We start from the raw sequence: 21,275 nt of genomic DNA on the forward strand, positions 1-21,275 counted from the left end.
CCTGATGTGGGACTCGATCCCGGGTCTCCAGGATCACGCCCTGGGCTGAAGGCAGCGCTAAACCACTAAGCCACCAGGGCTGCCTGTTTATGCTAATATAACCTGATAAGTGCCAGAAGTCTGTGTCAAGTTTTGTGAAAATAGAGATTAAGAAATTACCAATTCCAAAGGGGTGAAGGTCCAGCAAGACTTTACAGAACAAGCAGCACTTGAACTTAAAGAACAGAAGTGTCCTTGGGGGATCCCTGAGTGGCTCAGCGGTATAGTGCCTGCCTTTGGCCGAGGGCGTGATCCTGGAGTCCCGGGATCAAGTCCCACATCGGGCTCCCTGCATGGAGCCTGCTTCTCCCTCTGCCTATGTCTCTGCCTCTCTCTCTGTATGTCTCTCAGGAATAAATAAATAAAATCTAAAAAAAAAAAAAAAAAAGAATAGAAGCGTCCTCAAGACAAAGAAAAGACAGGTGAGAGGGCTAAGTAAGAGTTTCTAGTTATAAGGAACTGCATATAAATAAAGGCCTAAATAAAACAATATCTATACCTAAGTTCAAAAAAATGGCTAGTAATTTAATATGACTAGAATATTAAGATTTGAGTGGGGGGGGGACTATTAAAGATGAGGCTGGAAAGAAAGAATGGGGCTAAATTGTAAAGAGCCTTTTCTGCCACGTTTAGAAGTTTGAATTTTATCCTACAAAGGTTTTGGAGCAATTTGATCTCTTCTAGAATGTAACAGTAGAGGGACACCTGGGTGGCTCAGCTGTTGAACGTCTGCCTTTGACTCAGGGTGTGATCCTGGGGTCCATGATTGAATTCCACACCGGGCTTCTGCAGAGGGCCTGCTTATTCCTCTGCCTATGTCTCTGCCTCTCTCTCTCTCTCATGAATAAATAAAATCTTTAATTAAAAAAAGAATGTAATAGTAGTAATAATATGAAAAATGGATTGAAAGAGAAATAATCAGAGGCACAGATTTATTAGATATAATTATTATAGTAGTTTAAATGAAAAATAATGTAAAATGCCTCAATAATTTATCCACGTCCATAAAAGAATTCCCACGGTCACCATCTGTGTAATAAAATTCTAACTCAACACAGTAGTCAAGGCCCTTGACAATCTAAAGTGTGCCTACCTTTCCGATTTCACTTCCTGTCCCTTCTTTCCCCTGTATCTTACAATCCAGCCACATCAGACTATGTACCGTTTTTTCAATCAGTTATATACATTTATACTGCCTTGTCTTCACTCACAGTATTTGTTATTTCTGAACAGACAACTCTCAATCAACTCCTACTCATCCTTCAAGGACCAGATTTAAAAAGGGTTATATCTATAAAGTCTTCTCTAATCTCTCCCAAGGCTAAAATTTATTATGTTTTCCTCTAGGCTTTCACATCACATCATTCATACTACTAATACAGTACTTATCATATGGCATTGTAGCTATCCATTTATCTACCTCCTTAGCTAGAATGGCCAAGCTGAAACAAATCATTTACAAATAAAATTCAAATTAAGTTGTACATATAAAACAATGAGATTTATCACTCTCTGTAACACACACATACACATGCATATGTACACACATACACTTACATATTTTTTTTACCTGGTAAAATTTGAATTTGAACCCAAGAATATGACACAGTGTTTGCGGTTCACACATACTCATGTAAGATTCTAATAAAGATATAAAGAAGTCATCATGTTCTGGCCTGCATTCAAATACTTCTAAAATGACATCCAAAACTCTATTGGGATCCAGATTAAAGCATCCTGCAACAGAGGAGATATACACAAATTCAAAAGTGATTATACATCATTTCTAATAAAACCATTAACTTTCAGGGAAAACATATAATAAGATAAAAATGTTTTTAAAAACAACTTCTTTTACAAGTTTGCTTCCCCCGCACCAGAGGATAATCTTAATAATTTTTAAGATGATCAAGTCCACTCCCCATATTTTACAGATGAGAAATATGACTTGCCCAGGATTACCAAGGGGTTAATGACAGAATTGGGGCTGGAGCCCAGGACCTACGATGCACAATCAAGTAAACTTTCTTGTATTCCACACTCTCTTGATTACTCAGGCTAGTTAAACAGCTCCGCATTTTTAATTCTCAGGAAAATATGACAATCAATGCATTTACAAGTTAGGCAACTAAAGGAAAGAGTTTTCTTTCATGTTTTAAAAAGCAATTAGAATGTTGGTAAACAGTTAAAAGTTCAGGTTCATAAAAGCAGAACATCATTTTTAGAATCAATTCTTAGTTCATCCTACATACAACAGAACTATAAACCATAACCATACCACTGATTTATATCTATGGTTTGGGGCAGACATTCGAAGAGGAAAACGAGTATACTACTGATACTGAAGAGATTGAAGAATACCAAGGAGTTGGAGAAATAACCAAAGAGTGTAGCTAACACAGGCAAGAGAGGAGAAAAACAATCTAGGCAGAGCCAGAAAAGAAAGCAAAAGAAGCACTAACTAGGTTCCATTGGTTACTTATCCTTCCTAATCTCTTGGGGGTAAGCTAAAAAGGGCCAATAAACACGGATTTAATACATTCCTATCAGCCACCCTATTCTTAATACATTATTAATTCCACTTGCATTCAGCTTCACCTGTACCATAATTATATTATAGTGCAGTCATATTATATGCACAACCATTTGCACACAACAAAAAGAAATAAATGTAAACAATACAAGCGATTCCACCCACCATTTCCTCTCAATAAAATGTATGCTTATGACCCAGAGTGAGCATAAAATATCAATCTGCTGTTCCCTCAGTTTATATCAATTCCCATATGTCTTGTACATCAAGCTGAATGGAATTCTACAATTTTGAATTACCTATTTTTCAGTAGATATAACTCCTAAATGCAAGCTAACCACTTCATTGAGGCAAACAAATAAATACTCATTTCTTCTAACGCTGGAGGAAGAAAGAACAACTGTGTTGTTATAGTTATAGATAGATGACTTAGGAGATTTTTCAAAGAAAATTCTTATATAAGGTATTTTATGAGAGGAGATTTCCAGAGTTACTTCTATTAACTCCACACTCAGAGTCACATTGAATGCTATAAAACTAATACCTGATTCACAGTATCTTAGCAATCACTTGGAAAACCAAACTCTCCAAATATAAAAAGTATTTCTTTCCTCTTTTTATGAAATCCAAAGAATACATTTTCTTCTACTTCTCATTCTAAGGGGGAAAAAGACTAACACAGTGATCATGTCTTACTGAAAAGAGCTCCAGATTTTGATAAATTCTCCAAAGAAATATTTACCAAAAGTTCTGAGAAGAAAACTTCTAAATATTTTTGTCTCGCCCTGTGCCCCCAAAAAGTATAGCCTATGAATGTAAAAATGAATCCAAAATAGCAAATGGGGCAGCCTGGGTGGCTCAGCACTTTAGCACCATCTTCAGCCCAGGGTATGATCCTGGGGACCCGGGATCAAGTCCCACACCAGGCTTCCTGCAGAGAACCTGCTTCTCCCTCTGCTTGTGTCTCTGCCTCTCTCTCTCTCTCTCTCTCTCTCTCTCTCTCTCTCTCATAAAAAAAATAAAATCTTTTTTAAAAAAATAGCAAATGGAATTTTTAAAGGCTACTAGTGGAAATATAAAATGTAAAATGGTACAACTACTTTGCAAAACTAGCAGTTTCGGGATCCCTGGGTGGCGCAGCGGTTTGGCACCTGCCTTTGGCCCAGGGCGCGATCCTGGAGACCCGGGATCAAATCCCACATCGGGCTCCCGGTGCATGGAGCCTGCTTCTCCTTCTGCCTATGTCTCTGCCTCTCTCTCTCTCTCTCTCTCTCTGTGACTATCATAAATTAAAAAAAAAAAAACTAGCAGTTTCCTTAAGAATTAAACTTATAACTACCCTGATCTAGGCAATTCATTCCTAAGTATTTATCCAAGAGAAATAAATGTCTATGTTCATACAAAGACTTGTACACATCTTTGATAGCAGCTTTACTTGTAATAGTACAATCTCAAATGTCTATCAGCACATAAATGGACCAACGATAGAACAGTGTAACTGAGATAAAAACAGCAGAATACTACTCAGAAAAAACAAGGAAAGAACTAATAATACAAGCAACATGGATGAATCACAAAATAATTATGCTGAATGAAGTAAGCCAGACAAAAAAAGAATACTCACTATATGATTCCATTTATAAAAGAATTCTAGAAAATGCAAACTAATCTATAGTGACAGAAAAGATATCAGTGGTTGCCTGGAGAGGGGGAAACAGAATGAATAAGGATGAAACAAAAGGGGCATGAGGAAATCTGGGGGGACAAGGCAGTGGTAAATGTGCATTATCTAGACTGCAGTGATATTTTCACAGATGCATACACGTTATAACTCAAACTGTACACTTAAAATATACAGTTTATGTCAAGTATGCCTCAATAAAACTGAAAAAAATGCTTCTAAACTATTCTAACACTGACAGTAAACACTGAAAGTAAGACCTAGCAAATTCTCCAGCCTTATATCTGCTCCTAATTTACTAAATATGAAAATCCAATCACTAAATAAAAATGAATACTCTGTCATAGATGACAAAAGATACATTAAATATAATTTAATTTTGAAAAATTGCTGGTTGATAATTACCCATCAAGCTACATACACAAAACTTGTGAAATGACTAGAACAACATGGCACATGGGAATATTGTGCTTCATTCACACTGTTTTCAAGTTTATATTTTCAATGTGCTACAATGTGAACCACCCTCATTATTGCTTTTTTTTTTAACAGTGCTACTGTATCAAGGCTATCCTATCAGTGATCTGTACTGTCAAGTAACTACCAGTTTCTTTGTAGGTGCAATTTAAGGCAGTAATCTAAAAGAGAAAATATGTACTTTTATTTATGACAGATATTAACCTTTGCATCTTTCACAAAAGAAAAACTGGCTTATGAATTTTCTATTAAATGTCTCAAATTTACTGCAACTAAATAGAGTGACCTCTGCTCCATAAGATGGAAAAAGTAACCAAACCACAGATTTATAAAGATGATTTTTAAAACCTTAAAGATTTGCTAGGTGGGCAGTCCTGGTGGCTCAGCGGTCTGGCACCGCCTTCGGCCCAGGGTGTGATCCTGGAGACCCCGGATCGAGTCCCACGTCAGGCTCCCTGCATTGGAGCCTGCTTCTCCCTCTGCCTGTGTCTCTGCCTCTCTCTCTCTCATAAATAAATAAAATATTAAAAAAAGATTTGCTAGATAACAGTTATTTCATATAGAATAAGACTCTAGTAACAATCAGCAAGCTTGGAATGTCCAAAATAATTTTTGTTCTAATGGCAGCTGTGGTAAAACATAAGCACTCTTGTGCTCAACCATCTTAGAAAGGCTTTTGTGTAGCCCAAGAATCAAGTCAGGTGATCTTGAAAGAGATCATATGCTTAGCTCCCTACCTCTATCACCAGCTACACTAGGGATATATGCACACATATAATGCCTTTATGTCTTCTGAGGAACAAGCAGGGAACAAGTAGAAAAATAAAGCAGTAACAGTAACAGACCTGTAATGGCCATGGATGCAGTCCTTCATTTAAATAAACATTCATTAACCACCTGCTATGTGCCAGGTACTTGTGATATGGAGATTAATAAAATGTCTAAAAACAGAGTTTACACCTTTTGAATGTATCTTTTTAGAAATGCACTGAAAAGTAACTGAAATTTTCCCAAAGACAGACAAGATGGCAATAGTCATTATTAGAGAAAGTGATTGCAACTAGAGGCAAAAAAAAAATTATAGGTTAAACTTACAATGGCTGTGTGAGGAATATGCCAAATTGAGATACCTAACAGGAAAGAAATCCCAAGGTAATATTGTAAACATGACTGGGAGAAATGTCCAGCCTGTACACTTGAGATGAGAAAACAGAATAGCTTCAATTATCACGTTCCACACAGAAAGGACCTTATGAGACAGAGAAAAACCACGTCTTGAATAAAAGGACATGATCTGGCATCTAGAATTACTTTAGAAACAGGCTATGCTGTAGTTTGAGTGCTTGGACCCTCCCACCAAAAATTCCTTTAAAAAAAAAGATTTTATTTATTTATGAGAGAGAGAAAGAGAGAGAGGCAGAGACACAGGCAGAGGGAGAAGCAACAGGCTCCATGCAGGGAGCCGGATGTGGGACTCGATCTGGAGTCTCCAGAATCATGCCCTGGGCTGAAGGCAGATGCTTAACCGCTGAGCCACCCAGGCTGCCCCCAAAAATTCGTATGTGGAAATTCTAATCCCCTATGTGATGGTATTTAGGAGGTGGGGGCTTTGAGGGGTGATTAGGTTATTCACTAGAGCAGAGCTCTCATGAATGAGATTAATGCCCTTAAAAAAATAGAGCTTCCCTGCCCCTTCCACCATGTGAGGATACAGCAAGAACTCAGAAGTCTGCAACCTAAAGGAGGCCTTCACTAAAAATCCTGATTTTGGACTTCCAGCTTCCAGAACTCTGAGAGATACATTTCTATTGTTTATAAACCACCCAATCTGTGGTAACTTTGTTATAGCAGTCCAAACGGACTAAAACAGGCTAATAAAAACCTAATTTCTAAGAAATAATATTTGCAAAAAACTGTACATCTCAAGGAAAGAACCAGAGAACCAAGATGCAGAGAAATGCACCTAACAAAGTACAATTTTAAGGAAAAAAAAAATCTATGCTTGAGAACTCCAATAGCTGTCTTTTTCCTTTTTTAAAGTTTTTTATTATTTATTTGAGACAGAATGAAGGAGAGAGTACGAGGAGGGGGCGGGCCAGGGGTAGAGGCAGAGGGAGAGGGAGAAGCAAGCTCCCATCTGATCAGGGAGGGCTCTATCCCAGGACCCTGAGATCATGACCCGAGCCAAAGGCAGATGCTTAACTGACTGAGCCACCCAGGTAGCCCAGCAGTCATCTTTTTCATAGCAGAAAAAAACTTTATAACTAGTATACAGTAAAGAAACTTCAATAAAGCAAAAACACAAAGGAGGCAGTCAACTGGGCTTCCCTTTTCAAGGGACAGCAGAAAGCTCAAACAGATAAGATGCTTCTAGGCTAAAAAGCTCTTACATCCAGAATGGTCCAAAAAAAAAATACAAAGTGCACTCAAGATAACTTAGTCAAAGGGGTTAAATGTCCCATAATATACACAAGAATCATTCGACTTGGGGTCTTATTTTAATCTCTTATTTAATCTCTCTCTGGTCACCTGCCAAGCAGCTAAGAGAACTTGTGAGATTAAATGTGCAGAGATTCTCACCCTATCTTTCCCCACCCACAGCCAAATCTACAATCTTGGAAACCAGGCAACAAATTAAGGTCCTGAGGTTTGGTGAAGAGGGCTTGGGTTCTGAGTGAGAAGGAAAGGGTTAGAGCCTAGGCCAAAAAAGATCCTGGACCACTAAACCCAAAACTAGGAAAAACTATTTCCACTCCCTAAAACTACATTCAAGTTAGTCCAGGACTAATTTTTAGCCAGAACTTTTTATTTAGAGCAGAAATCAGCATTGTGTGGCCTATGGGTCAAGTCCATTCAGTTTCTATAAAAGTTGTACTAGAACACATTTATTTACATATTATCTATGGTTGCTTTAAAACTACAAAGGCAAAGTTGAATAGTTGCAACAGACACCACATGGCCCACAAAGCAAACAAATATTTACTACCTCATCCCTTATAGAAAAAGTTTCCTGAGTCCTAATTTAAAAGAAAGAAAAGGAATACCTATTACTCTTTTTTAAGGGCATTCAGAAGAATAATGCTTATAGTTTAGTTCAACAATCAAAGATGTCCATCTCTGGTATCTTTCTTTGAATTTCTAAAAGATGCATTTTGCCATCCTGATGCAGGGTTCATTTGTGTGGGGTCTAGGACTTGGTAGCTAAAGACCCTACTAATAACTATCCATTCTCGTTTAATAAGTTTTTTAAAATTAGCGTCAGACTTGAGATCACAACCACCAGATTCATGATTCTTCTTTGCTTACTCATGCAGTAAACAGTCCTATCTGACAGGATATAAACATTTTTATTACATTTAGGATACAAACATTTTGATGTGTCAGAATCTTTTAGGGAGCAATTTATTAGCTTTTAATTAAGGATGATAAGGATTTCTCCTGATCAGGCCAAGTGCCCTGAAACATAAGTGCATTTAAATGCATACCTCCCAAATTAGGTATCAGTTCTGCCAATGGCTAGTGAAGGAGATCAGACCCAAGATAGCTTTGTATGAGGTATTACGTCTAGATTGCTCTACAGAGAAAATGATGGGAATAAACAAGGGGAAGCTTGTTTAAAGATGTCTTGAAAATAAGATGCTAGGTCAGTGAACTGCTCTGGCCAGATGAGACAAGGCCTGTGTAGAATCTGCATCCAATAAATTTTAACACTGAAAAAGTACTCATTGGAATTGGGAGTCTTAACCTCAATCTCCATGTTGATGAAAAACTCTTTCCTCAGACAATAGGGGAGAGGATAGACTCAGCTAGCCAGAGAGAAACCAACACTGAGTCAGGGAGATGAGCTTACTAAAATCTTCCACATTGGGGCACTTGGGTGGCTCAGTTGGTTAAGCATTTGCCTTTGGCTTAGGTCATGATCCTGTCCTGGGATTGGGTCCCACACTGGGCTCCCTGTTCAGCGGAGAGCCTGCTCCTCCCTCTGTCCTTCCCCCCTGTTCATGATCTCTTTCTCAAATAAATAAAATCTTTAAAAATTAAAAAAAACCCTCCATGTCAAGGAAAAGAGGCTAAGAATTACTGTAAACTCTACAAGAAAGAGAGAAATACTCATTCATTTTTCAACAAATATTTACTTGGTACCTTCATACCAGGTTCTGAAGTACTGAACAAAACAAAAACCACTGTTTTCATAAAGCTGATGTTCGGGCGGGGGGGTAAGAAAATAAAATGCATTTCATATTATATGGTGATAAGTGTTCAGAAGAAAATACAGTGAATGAAAGGGAGTGTTGAGGGGGATGGTCAGGGAAGACTATACTGAGGAGGTAACATGTGAGTGCTTCTGGCCTAGTCTGCTTGGAGGTCCACTTGGTATATTGTGAGACTGCAGTTGTGACTACCACACCGTTCTTCAGAGACAGTAACATAACCTGTTCTATATGAGAGCCAAGTTCAAGGTAAGAAAGTAGTGTATATTTTCCCAGTTAGGTAAAAGCATACCTTCAAGAAAATCCCTCTTTGAAATGTCCTAAAATAACAAAGAACTAAAAAGGTATAAACCCACAAAGACAAAACTTAGAAGAAACAAGGACAAGAATTATCAACAAATAGATAAAACAGAAACACAAGAATAATTGAGGAGCTTACACAGCATAAGAATTTTTAATGTGAGGGGCACCTGGGTGGCTCAATTGGTTAAGCATCTGCCCTCAGCTCAGGTCATGATCCTAGAGTCCTGGGATGGAACCCTGCATTGGGCTCCCTGCTCAGCAGGGAATCTGCCTCTCCCGCTTCCCCCACTTGTGTGTTCATTCTCTCTCTCAAATAAATAAATCTCTTTAAAAAAATTTTTTTTATCTGAGAAATATCATCTTAAAAGAGTACATGGAAGGATGTAAGGAATGACAAAGCTATAGGAAAGCAATACTACAAAGCAAGCATCTCAAGCTAGATCAAAATGCTGTAGGAAAAATGTAGAGCCTACCCTGAAAAAAATAGAAAGGAAATCCTTTGGAGGCTTTTTAAAAATAGGTCATGCCACACAGATAAGAGCCCTGCAGCCCACAGCCCACTAGTCTTAGTGGTAAATTGATAACAGGAGGAAGTAGCAAAGAGAATAAATCAGCTGCCAGAACTACACTCACTTCAAAGGTGGGAGAGGGATGGGTGAAACAGGTGATGGGGATTGAAGAGAACACCTGTGATGAACACTGGGTTTTGTATGGAAGTGGTGAATCACTATATTATACACCTGAAACTAATACTGCACTGCGTTAATAGGAATTTAAATAAAAACTTTTTTAAAAAGATAAATTTAAAGTAAAAGTTCTTTATCTGCTACACCTGCTGATCACCGAAAGCCTAAGGTAAAAACAAAGGTAACTGTAGTAAATCTAGTTTTATCTGGGTTTCTATACATAGGAATGGAGGAAGGGAATGAGGATTGGGACACTTCCTCTCTCTTACTCATACATAAATTTCAAAAGCAGAGAAAAAAAATTGAGAAGTCGAGCATAAGCATCCCCTAAAATATAACCAGTAATGCAGGGAACATGACTTCTCCAACAGGTCTCAAAATCTAAGACCTCTAGGTGTTGTGAAATCTTCCCTAAGATAGCACACCTAACAAGTAATAGCAAAATCTCTTTCCATTCTGAAAAATCAGGACTACCATAGTTTTCTACCATTCATTCCTCCTTTCTACAGAAGCCAACTATTTCCTCCAAATGCTCAATGCAAATAAAAAAGATTAATGCTAAAGAAATTCTATTTAAAAGGTAGGGAAAGTAACACTTCCCTATCTTTTACAATATCTGCCACACTTATTTTAAATAGGCTGTTAAATAGGCTGTTGTACAAATGTTGGAGAGGAGTGGAGAAAGGGGAACCCTTTTGCACTGTCGGTGGGAATGTGAACTAGTGCAGCCACTCTGCAAAACTGTGTGGAGGTTCCTCAAAGAGTTAAAAATAAAGCTACCCTATGACCCAGCAATTGCACTACTGAGGATTTACCCCAAAGATACAAATACAGATGCAGTGAAACAGCAGGACACCTGCACCCCAATGTTTATAGCAGCAATGTCCACAACAGCCAAACTGTGGAAGGAGCCTCGGTGTCCATCGAAAGATGACTGGATAAAGAAGATGTGGTCTATGTATACAATGGAATATTACTCAGGCATTAGAAAGGACATATACCCACCATTTGCTTCAACATGGATGGAACTGGAGGGTATTATGCTGAGTGAAGTAAGTCAATTGGAGTACAAACATTATATGGTCTCATTCATTTGGGGAATATAAAAAATAGTGAAAGGGAATAAAGGGGAAAGGAGAGAAAATGAACGGGAAATATCAGTGAGGGTGACAGAACCATGAGAGACTCCTAACTCTGGGAAACGAACAAGGGGTGGTGGAGGGGGAGGTGGGCAGGGGGATGGGGTGACTGGGTGACGGGCACTGAGGGGGGCACTTGACAGGATGAGCACTGGGTGTTATGCTCTATGGTGGCAAATCGAACCCCAATAAAAAATATGCATAAATAAATAAGCTGTTGTAATGATAAAACAAGATATGTATCAAAGTCTCTTGTAAAGGTATTTTTAAAGTCAAGCTCAAAAGAACTAAACATCACCATGTTTCGAGAGTTCAATGAAGATTTTATTAAAGTTTCACATGTTTTTATTTTCCGCCCTCTATAAAATTACTGAGAAATACTTAAAAATTAAAGGTAGAAATACTAGAGAGAAAAGAAACTAATACACACAGGTAACAGTGACAAAAAAAGATTTCTCATAAATATCATCCCAAATTTTATTAGTACTGATAAAATCTTAAAAGTACAAGCTAGACATTTCTTTTTTTAAGATTTCATTTAATTATTCATGAAAGAGAGAGAGAGGCAGAGGGAGAAGCAAGCACCCTTCGAGGGGCCTGATGCAGGACTCGATCCCAAGACCCTGAATCATGCCTTCAGCCAAAGGCAGATGCTCAACCACTGAGCCACCCAGGCGTCCCATCATTTCTTAATTAAAAAAAGAAACCTATTGGGTGAAATGTGCTTTTTGTCTTTATGGTTATTCTCCAACAGTTTAGAAAAACTTACTATCACATAGATATGTCTTACCTATTAAAGATTTGATATTTTCTAAGATTAAATCACTAGTAATATTTCCAGATAAATCTTGCCCCAATTCAGCGATCAGCTTGGCATAACCTTCATTCTCTTCTCTTAACAAATTGAATTTTTGCTGCTTATAACTGAAATTAGATAAACATCATAAAGGGAATAAAATTAATTCAATTAACAAGCTTACATACAAGTACTGTATTCTCACTGAATTTTCATATCTACTATTAGAACAATTATAAGAATAGTTGTTGAAAGTTTACTTGTCTATTTTTTAAAATAGAACATAACAATGATTCATAAGGAACATCTCAATGTTAATTACACAGGGAAAACCAGTAACACAAAGAATACTACTAATCCAAAGGAACAATAACATACCACTATTTCCACTGTTGACTAAGAATGTACCCTAGGGTATAACCATACTTGTAAACTATTTTATTAGTAATAATAAAAGCACTGAATATTATTTTAACTTCTAATATAGAAAAAAATTAACATTGGTTTCACACAGGTAAAGTTCACTGCTGACTCAATAATCCTAGGCTTCTTTCAAAGGAAAAATCATAAGACATTCCAACAGCAGCAACAAAAAAGAAAACTTCAAACTGCCTTTAAAAACTTCTAGTATTCAAAATGAGAACTAAGAAAACATACTCAGATATTTGATCTGCAACACAAAGATATATGTACTTACAAGAGTTTTGTCTTGATTTTAACGGACTTTTGATTAAACTGCTGTGATTGTTTGATAAGCCCTAATGATTCCAAGGTTTCTGGATCCAGGCGTTCCTTTAGAACTGTGTCTGAAACTAAATACTGTATTAAAAAATATTAAAGGCCATTTATTCATTAGCATATCCACAATTTAAGTACATTCAAAATAACTTTTCCCAAATAAGAATATTAAAATCACATTTAAATATATATCAACAACTTTCAATTTATTTTTTTAAAAAAGCTTGGAACTTCAATTTAACAAAAATGATGACTCTTCAAATACTGAAAAGTGTGACATACAGCTCTTTAAATAAAACTCACTAAAAAATTATATGCATGCTGTACACAGCATACAAATGACAAGAACTACAGATGAAATTCTGATTAAAATTGATTTTTTCTTTAAGATTAACACAGCACTTCAGCCTTCATTAGTTTCTACTGTTTAAGTCAAATTCTAGTAGACCAAAGACAAGGACATCTTCCAGGTCTGAGTAATAGCATTTCTCCTTGGTTCTAAATGTATGAACATAAAATAGTTTACTAGACAATGATTATGACAAGTTCTAGAATTTATTATTTTTAAACTACCTCCATTCTTGTTCTCCTTGCCTAATAAAGAGTTTATGAAAAACTCTTCAGTTTAAAAGCTGTCCACATCACTTCTACTGATTTAATAGATTCTTACCTTTTCCTTATTTAGGAACTTACTAGGTCAGGAATATCACCAAATTTTGATATATACAGATAGTTTATGTGATATGAGGCCTGCATATTTCATAAAAGTAATTATCATGTCTAATTTTACAAAGCATTCCATTTCAAAATCCAAATCTCACCTTATAATGAATAGCCAACTGAATGTCAATATCGTCCTCCATTAACATGATTAGCTGTGATTACAACTGTTAAATGTAAAAATCTAGAAAGGGAAAGTATTTTTTATAACTTACCAAACATGCTAATACCAATTGTGTAAAATAGTCTCTCTTGCTTTTTTCTTCTAAACAATTCGTCTCAATATCTATAATGATGGAAGAAAAAAAGACAAAAGTTTGATTTTTCTAGACTGTCTTCAGCACTAAGTAAGCGCTAAGATACTTATTTTCTTTAAAGCTACCTAATTTTAAAATGTCTCATTCTGAATTTGGAAAAAAATTTGCAACTATAGTAAGCACGAGCTGTCCTTCATATGCATACGAATGTTTAGGATTAATTTTTCCTGATACTGGAGATTGACCCTGTGACCTATAGCATATCCATAAAATGATATGTTGATTACACAGGAGCTATATGCTATGGTACTGGAAGCAACAAAACTTTGAAACAATAATGTTTGTAAAAATGGAAATATTCAAGCAAAGTTTAAATGACAACACGTTAGAGATGCTGAAGAAGAGATTTCTTCCTTAGGTGGAAAGCTGAACTAGGTGACAAAAAAGACCTCCTAACACTAAAGATCTTATTACCTATGAAGATTAAACCTCTGACCTTGGCCACCTTGGTACCATGTACCATGTTCTAACCAAGCTATCTGGCATCAACTCTATGAAAAGACAGTATTAAAAGAATATTTTTAACATCCTATTTTGAATTACCATTCGAGTCAGCAAACAAAAATTTATTCATGATTTTTATTTTCTTCCTATTGAAATATTAAAAAAACTGAGGGGCAGCCCTGGTGGCTCAGCGGTTTAGCACCGCCTTCAGCCCGGGGCATGATCCTGGAGAGCCAGGATCGAGTCCCATGTCGGGCTCCCTGCATGGATCCTGCATCTCCCTCTGCCTGTGTCTCTGCCTCTCTCTCTCTCTCTCTGTCTCTCATGAATAAATAAATAAAATCTTTAAAAAAAATAAAGCATGGGGCCCAGGGAAGAGACCCCTCTTAAAAAAAGAGAAAAGAAACTGAGACCTCCCTGAGTTTCAGTAGATTATTCAGAAAATCTGTCAAACAAATTTTATGATTATGGAGGACATAAAATAATTAGCTCTTAATGCCAAGCATCAAAAAAATTCAACCAGGATTGACAGGATTACAAAGTTGATCTCAGGATTATTGCTTTAATGATTACATACTATTATATTAAGCTCAACTCATAATTTACAAGAGACACCAATTTTGGTGATGTAATAAAATTGTCTTCTAAGGGTTCTACAGTTTTCCCCAGATGTCATAGCACTGATTGACTTCAGTTTACTTTCTATTGCCATCACTGAGAATCAAGAGAAAGGAATTTATCATCAAACGTGTTCACATTTTCCTGGCCCTTCTCCCCTTTCCAGTCTTAGTGCCATTTCCCAATATCCTGGCCACTGGAGCTAAACACATGGTCAGCTCAAACATATTAAGAGAATTATAGGGTACAATTTATACAATGTAAACTGCAATACAATCTCATTCTCTCAGTAAGAATTTTAATCCATGTGTATCTCATCAATCCCTTCCAGGGATTCCTAGTTGTCTATTTTCTGGTCTTCTTTTCCCTCCTCGGCCTAGAACTTCAAGGACACTGATCTTGAGGGCTCAGGACTAAACTGGGCCTATCCTTTTAACCAATATCTATCTACCCAGGCCCAAAAGTCCCTGAGATCTACCCCCAAAGTCCCTAAGATCAGAGCACCTGGGTAGCAGGTTCATCCTCTTCAAGCCAAGTCTGCTCTCCTTTTAGCCATCTGACCTGATCAAGATACTACTCTCTGGGTTCTGACCATGTTAGGAAATGCTTAATAGAACCTCAGTAAATTTCTTTGTTGAGCTATCTCAACAACCAATACAGGACTCTTATAATCACAGTTATGCTTTCCCTGTTCCTTCCTTCTTTTTGTCCTAACTCATGAACTATTACTAATAAATTCATTATCCCTGACTCATCAATCCTGAATCAGTACCTAGTAAATTCTCTTTAATTTCCCCTATGAGGGGCTCTGGATGGCTCCGTCTGTTAAGCCTCTGCCAGCTCAGGTCATGATCCCAGGGTCCTGGGATCAAGCCCTGCATTGGACTGCGCTCTCTGCTCAGTGGGGAGTCTGTTTCTCCCTCTCCCACTCCTGCTCCTCCTGCTTGTGTTCTGTGTGTGTGTGTGTGTGTGTGTCAAATAAATAAATAAAATATTCTTAAAAACTAATTTCCCCTATGCTACTAAAAGCCCTCAGTCATTTCCAACTGTAGGTTCCAGTGTCATCAAACCACCCACTCCAGCTCAGAGATCCTATCAGTGCATCAAGTTATACCAGACTTCCCTCTCCAGGTCAATATAGCTTTCAGAAACTCTCATCCTTACATAATCAGTCTTTTAAAGAAAACTGTTATCTTAACCAGGGAAGTACAACACTGATTTCTCTTAGAACTCTTAAAATATTAGAAAGACAACATGATATAGTAAAAAAAAAAAAAATTACGAGCTCTGGAACAAAAAAGACCCAGGTTCAAACTCTGCTTTACTGGCTATGTGCCTTGAAAAATCCCTTCTCTGAGCTTCAATTTTCTGATCTATACATCTACCTTACAGAAGTTGCTATAAGGATTAAAATGAAACTAAATGCATAACATAATGCTTAGAACATAGAAAGTGCTCCAAAAATAGCATCTACATTATTATTGCCATTATTTTTACAGGTAGCTCCCATTCTCACTCCTACTCCCCTAGTTTGGCCTGGGGTCATCCTTGGATCATTTTTTCTTCTGCTAACAGTAGGGGTGGGTGAGCGAGGGGACAGGTGACGGAAATTCTCTTTCCAAGTTTGCCACTCAAATCTTGCTTGTAAAAATTGACTGAATAGGCTGAAAGAAATTTCCCAAGAGCAACCAAACATCCTCATAAATTCATATTAGTAGTAAAAAAGCAGTGACTTGTAGTAATACTTCATATTACTAAATACAAAGGGGCAATATATCCTAATAGAATAAATGAATAAAAAAATTATTAAGACGTACTATTAAGCTGATAGTTGATGATTACCCAAAAAAAGATATAAATTATACTAACACACACAAAAAAAATAAATAAATAAATAAATAAATAAATAAATAAATAAATTATACTAACACTATCAAGGACAACATCTTCCACAAAACTTAACCTACAAATCACTTTTAATCCTACAAATATATAATAAATAATTTTTTTAATTTTTTAAACTTGTTTCAAGCTATACTTATATGTCACGTTATGTAATAACTTTAAAGCCTGCTTTAAAAAATTAAGCTTAAAAGGTTTATTGTTGCTGGCATAAATCAATTCAATAGACAGAATGAACTTATACTTTATGATCCAAACCAGGACAGTTTTAAGGTTGAAATAAGGCACTATTAATTATGCCAGGGAAAACAAAACAAGAATGGGACATATGGTCACCCCATCAGTGATGTGCTCTTTTCATTTATCACTCACAGTCCACATACATTTTGACCTGTTCCTGACATTACTGCTATTATGAAATTTTAGACATCCTGAAAGATCAAGATCAAGCACCAGGCATTCAGATTTGCTAAGATCAAATTCCCAGATTCTCGGTAACACATTTAAGTAACCTATCTATTCTAGGAATTAAGATTAATGAGCTAAATTAATTCACTTCAGTTTGACAAACTCTCAGAGGATGTCTTATTTTAAAGTGAATATTATAATGTCTGGTAAAGGTTTCTATTAGAGCAAAGTTATAGAAAGCATAACACTGATGGGGAAAACTGTGTTCAAAGTTATTTTAATTCAAATCTAAAATTAAGAGAAATAAATTTATAATATATATTATCTTTTTAAATCCATGCTTCCCATGGAGGGATACTACCTTTTGTTATAATTCAAAGAAATATTCCTTTTAAATCTTGCATAAATTCTTATTTATTCTGGACAAATAGAGAAGTTGCTATTTCCAAAGCTGGTTTCTCATCCTCAAAACAAAAGTACTTTTGATTACTTTGGCTCTTCCTGCTCTTTCTAAAATTAAGAATCAAAAGAGTGGGCAGCCCAAGTGGCTCAGCGGTGGTTTAGCGCCGCCTTCTGCCCAGGGCATGATCCTGGAGATCCAGGATCGAGTCCCACTTGGGCTCCCTGCAGGGAGCCTGCTTCTCCTTCTGCCTGTGTCTCTTATAAATAAATAAATAAAATCTTTTAAAAAAAAGAATCAAAAGAGTATAACAACAAAGTAAATATCTCAAGTGCCCTTAAGTTTGAGATTCTGACATTCACTGATAACCTGCATTAAGATTAATTATGCAGTACTAAAATCTGAGTAACTCAGACTAACTGAACTTAAAAAAACTTGGCTTTTTTTACTTGAAATGATTTAATTTAGTCGAATTTTAGATAAAAATACATTCTATAAATTCAAACTAAATTATAAACTATATCTAAAGCTAGTTTATAAACAGTAATTATACTCATATTTGACTTAAACACTATAAAGTAAAAAAATATAGTCTAGTTCCTACAAATGGTTTGAAAGAAAACATTTTATTTAACACAGTACATTAATTTACCAAACAGCATTTTTACAGGTAAAATAAAGGCTTGATACCTACCTAATATGCAGAATACATCAGCAAGAATGGAGGGCATATCCTCACGAAATTCCTAATTATAAAAATATAATTATTTACACAGTAAATACAAGAATAGCACACCATCAAGTATGCTTTCAGAATTAACACTCTGCAGTAAAACTTAAAACCTAACAAAACCCCAATACCCTTATGGTGACAAATAATAAAATGCAAGTTTCATAATACAGAGAAAACGGAAAGAGACAACAGCTGGAAAAAAGTGTTTAAATGTCTACCATGAAACAACTTGATAAAAAACCTAACCAAGTACCTCCTGAAATATTAAAGAGCACAAATGAGGGAGACTTTTCCCTCATGTTAGAAACCACTGGAATTTGAGAACCTTACACCTACCCAAAGCAAGACTGTTTAAAATGGCACATTTTTTCATCTACAACTTTAAATGTTGTGCTTATGCCTGCATCAACACTGACCTATGCAAAAGTCCTAGTGGTGTCAGAACAGACATCTAAAAAAGACAAATAAAATTACAAACTGTTGTTCCATTACTCAAGATTCTCTGAAAATGAAAATAATTACCAAAAATATATCTTTATTTTCTTTATGCACTAATATTTGTAGCCTTTGGAAAAACTAATGCAAAATTCTCCCTTCATTTCTGGATGAAAACTTCAACATGTATTCTAGATTTGTCTCCTGACTTCCCACTCCCATGCCCAATTTTAGAGCCATTTTCCATTAGTAAAGATCATAGTTCTATCACTGCAATTAGTTTGCTGGCACTATAGCAACCCTTAAACTAGACTATTTTCAGAGTAAAAGAAAGAAATATAATCCTAACGAAAAAACTAGCAGCTGTAAGAGACATACAAGATATATTTCTATGACTAAGATATAAGATAGTGAGATATGGGACTATGAGAAAGCCATGACAAAGACAATCCAGCTGCAAAAGTATGTATAAGGACTCAAAGGAAAGGGGAAGCCAAGTAAAAACAAAATACATATTAAGTCCATTTGGACTTTTCATTTTCAAAAAATGGGAAAAGTATTAGAATCAAATCCATAAACAGACTATACCAATAGCCAATTCACAGAATGAAAGAACCTTAACTGCACACCAGATTTCATTCTCAAAAGTTTCTTAGAGGCTATGGACTTTTGCTATGTCTACTTGAATACAAGTACTCAAGCTACCTGAAGACCAGAAAGAAAAGAGGAAGACCAGAGTTTTCAACATCGAATATTAGTTGTTGAAAAAATAGCCTACTCCAACATGAATTAATACTGCTAAAGTCAGATAGAGACAGTTTAAGGACAAAGAGAAACTCATATTGAACCTCTACTACTTAAATACATTTCAATCAATATGTAGGGGGGGGGGGAATCACAACAGCTGAACATAGAAGTTTCTTACAACTATCTTCACAAAAGCACAAAAAGCATACTAAGATTACCTATCCTAATGGAAAAAGGTTACAAAAGTTAAAGCAACACAGCGGAAATTCATCCTGGTGTCAAGAAGCTCCAGGTCCCTTACCTTAGTAATACTCATTTTGAAAGCTGTTCTCAACTGAATAGATAATTTCATTTATACAGGGTTAAAATCCAGCCTAATAATAATTGAATAATACACCACTTAACTACTTAAGAAACTTAACTACTGGTTTACAATCAACACCCTTACAATTTAAGAGTTCAGGAATGCCTGAGGGGCTCTGGTTGAGCGTCTGCCTTTGGTTCAGGGCGTGATCCTGGTCCTGGGATCGAGTCCCACATCCGGCTCCCTGCGTGGAGCCTGCTTCTCCCTCTGCCTGTGTCTCTGCCTCTCTCGATGTCTCTCATGAATAAATAAATAAAATCTTTAAAAAAAAAATTTAAGAGCTCATCTTACAATTCAAATACCAAAAACCCATGAAAAGTATCTGGTCTGAATCTATCCTAAATTCTCTAATAAATAAGAATGAAACAGAATAATCGTATAAAGGTCAGGAAAATATCTAATTATTAATATTTCCTAACACAACAAACACCTGAAAATTGATAGCAGGTGAACATTAGTTAGAACTATGCAATCTCAATATAAAATAATCCTAAAGTTTTAAAATATATTTAATTTCTGAACATAAGTGCAAACAAAAGCAAATGTTTTGATATGCTACAATAAGAGAAAAATATTCTAGCCATATTATTTTATAGTTGCATTTTTAATTAAGTATATCTTGATTTCATTACAAGGCAGGCTTTTTTTTCTCCCTCTCAGCTTATCTAATGTTTTCTGCCTTACAAACAGATAAAAATCTGGCCATAAAGATAAAATATCTTTATTTCTGTCTAGCAACAAAGAATTACCAATATTGCCTTAAAACATTCACTACTATAACTTTCAACAAAATGAAATGCAAGTTATATACTTTAGGGATCTTTGTATCAAAGGTTAAAAAGAAATACGTAACAATTATTAAATTAAAAAACGTGTGTATAAATATACTTACACTAATGTCATTAAGAACATTAGATGCCTGTTCATGCTTTAGATTTCCTTTAATGACATGGTATGATAACTCATAAAGAGCCTGTTGGAAATCTGTTGAACATAAAAGAAAGAATATAAGAACACAATTTCTTAAACATGAAAGGTAGACCTTCTGAGGGAAGACCTCTATATTTCCTACTTTTCAGAATTGTAAGTATCTAAAATGGTAAGAAAAATATACTTCTAATGCTTTTCCCTAGCAGATTTTTCCCTTTTATTTTCACAAAAATGCAATACTAAAAGTAGAAAATAGTTAACCTTGACTCCACTACTATAACATAACTACTGTTTAAACATTTCCTTCCAATCTCTATGTATCCACATATTTTACGTATTTTCATTCACAGTACACATGATTTGGTATTCTGATTCCCCCACAAACACTTTTTAAAGTATTTTCTCACACTACCAAAGTCCCCAAAATTATTTTCAATGACTGCAGAGAATTCTAGCAGGTGGATATAAACTAATTTAACCATTTCTCTCACCAGCAAATTTCACAGACTTTTCTAAATAAATTCAGAATACAGTCAATTCAATCTCAGGGCTACACTGACAACAGGTAAAGAATACTAGTCTATATAAAATCAAGTTTTATCCATATCCTACTCTCAGAGAAATTTCTCCCCAAATCTAGATCTTTTCTCCTCT

The 21,275-nt window shown here is 35.9% G+C and overlaps 1 protein-coding gene across 11 annotated transcripts in view; it reads right to left on the minus strand.

The window, feature by feature from the left end:
- THOC2 (THO complex 2) overlaps positions 1 to 21,275 on the minus strand; it is a 138,589-nt gene that overhangs the window by 69,044 nt on the left and 48,270 nt on the right. For all 11 annotated transcript variants that reach the window (XM_041740690.1, XM_041740689.1, XM_041740688.1 and 8 more), the window contains 6 exons: positions 20,584 to 20,675; positions 18,107 to 18,158; positions 13,539 to 13,609; positions 12,563 to 12,684; positions 11,860 to 11,993; positions 1,610 to 1,776 (listed from right to left, as the gene is read on the minus strand). In XM_041740690.1, the coding sequence (XP_041596624.1) occupies positions 1,610 to 1,776; positions 11,860 to 11,993; positions 12,563 to 12,684; positions 13,539 to 13,609; positions 18,107 to 18,143 (531 nt within the window). In that variant the 5' untranslated portion in view covers positions 18,144 to 18,158; positions 20,584 to 20,675. The remainder of the gene's footprint in view (positions 1 to 1,609; positions 1,777 to 11,859; positions 11,994 to 12,562; positions 12,685 to 13,538; positions 13,610 to 18,106; positions 18,159 to 20,583; positions 20,676 to 21,275) is intronic.

This window comes from Vulpes lagopus, chromosome X, assembly GCF_018345385.1.
Source record: "Vulpes lagopus strain Blue_001 chromosome X, ASM1834538v1, whole genome shotgun sequence".
Taxonomy (NCBI): domain Eukaryota; kingdom Metazoa; phylum Chordata; class Mammalia; order Carnivora; family Canidae; genus Vulpes; species Vulpes lagopus.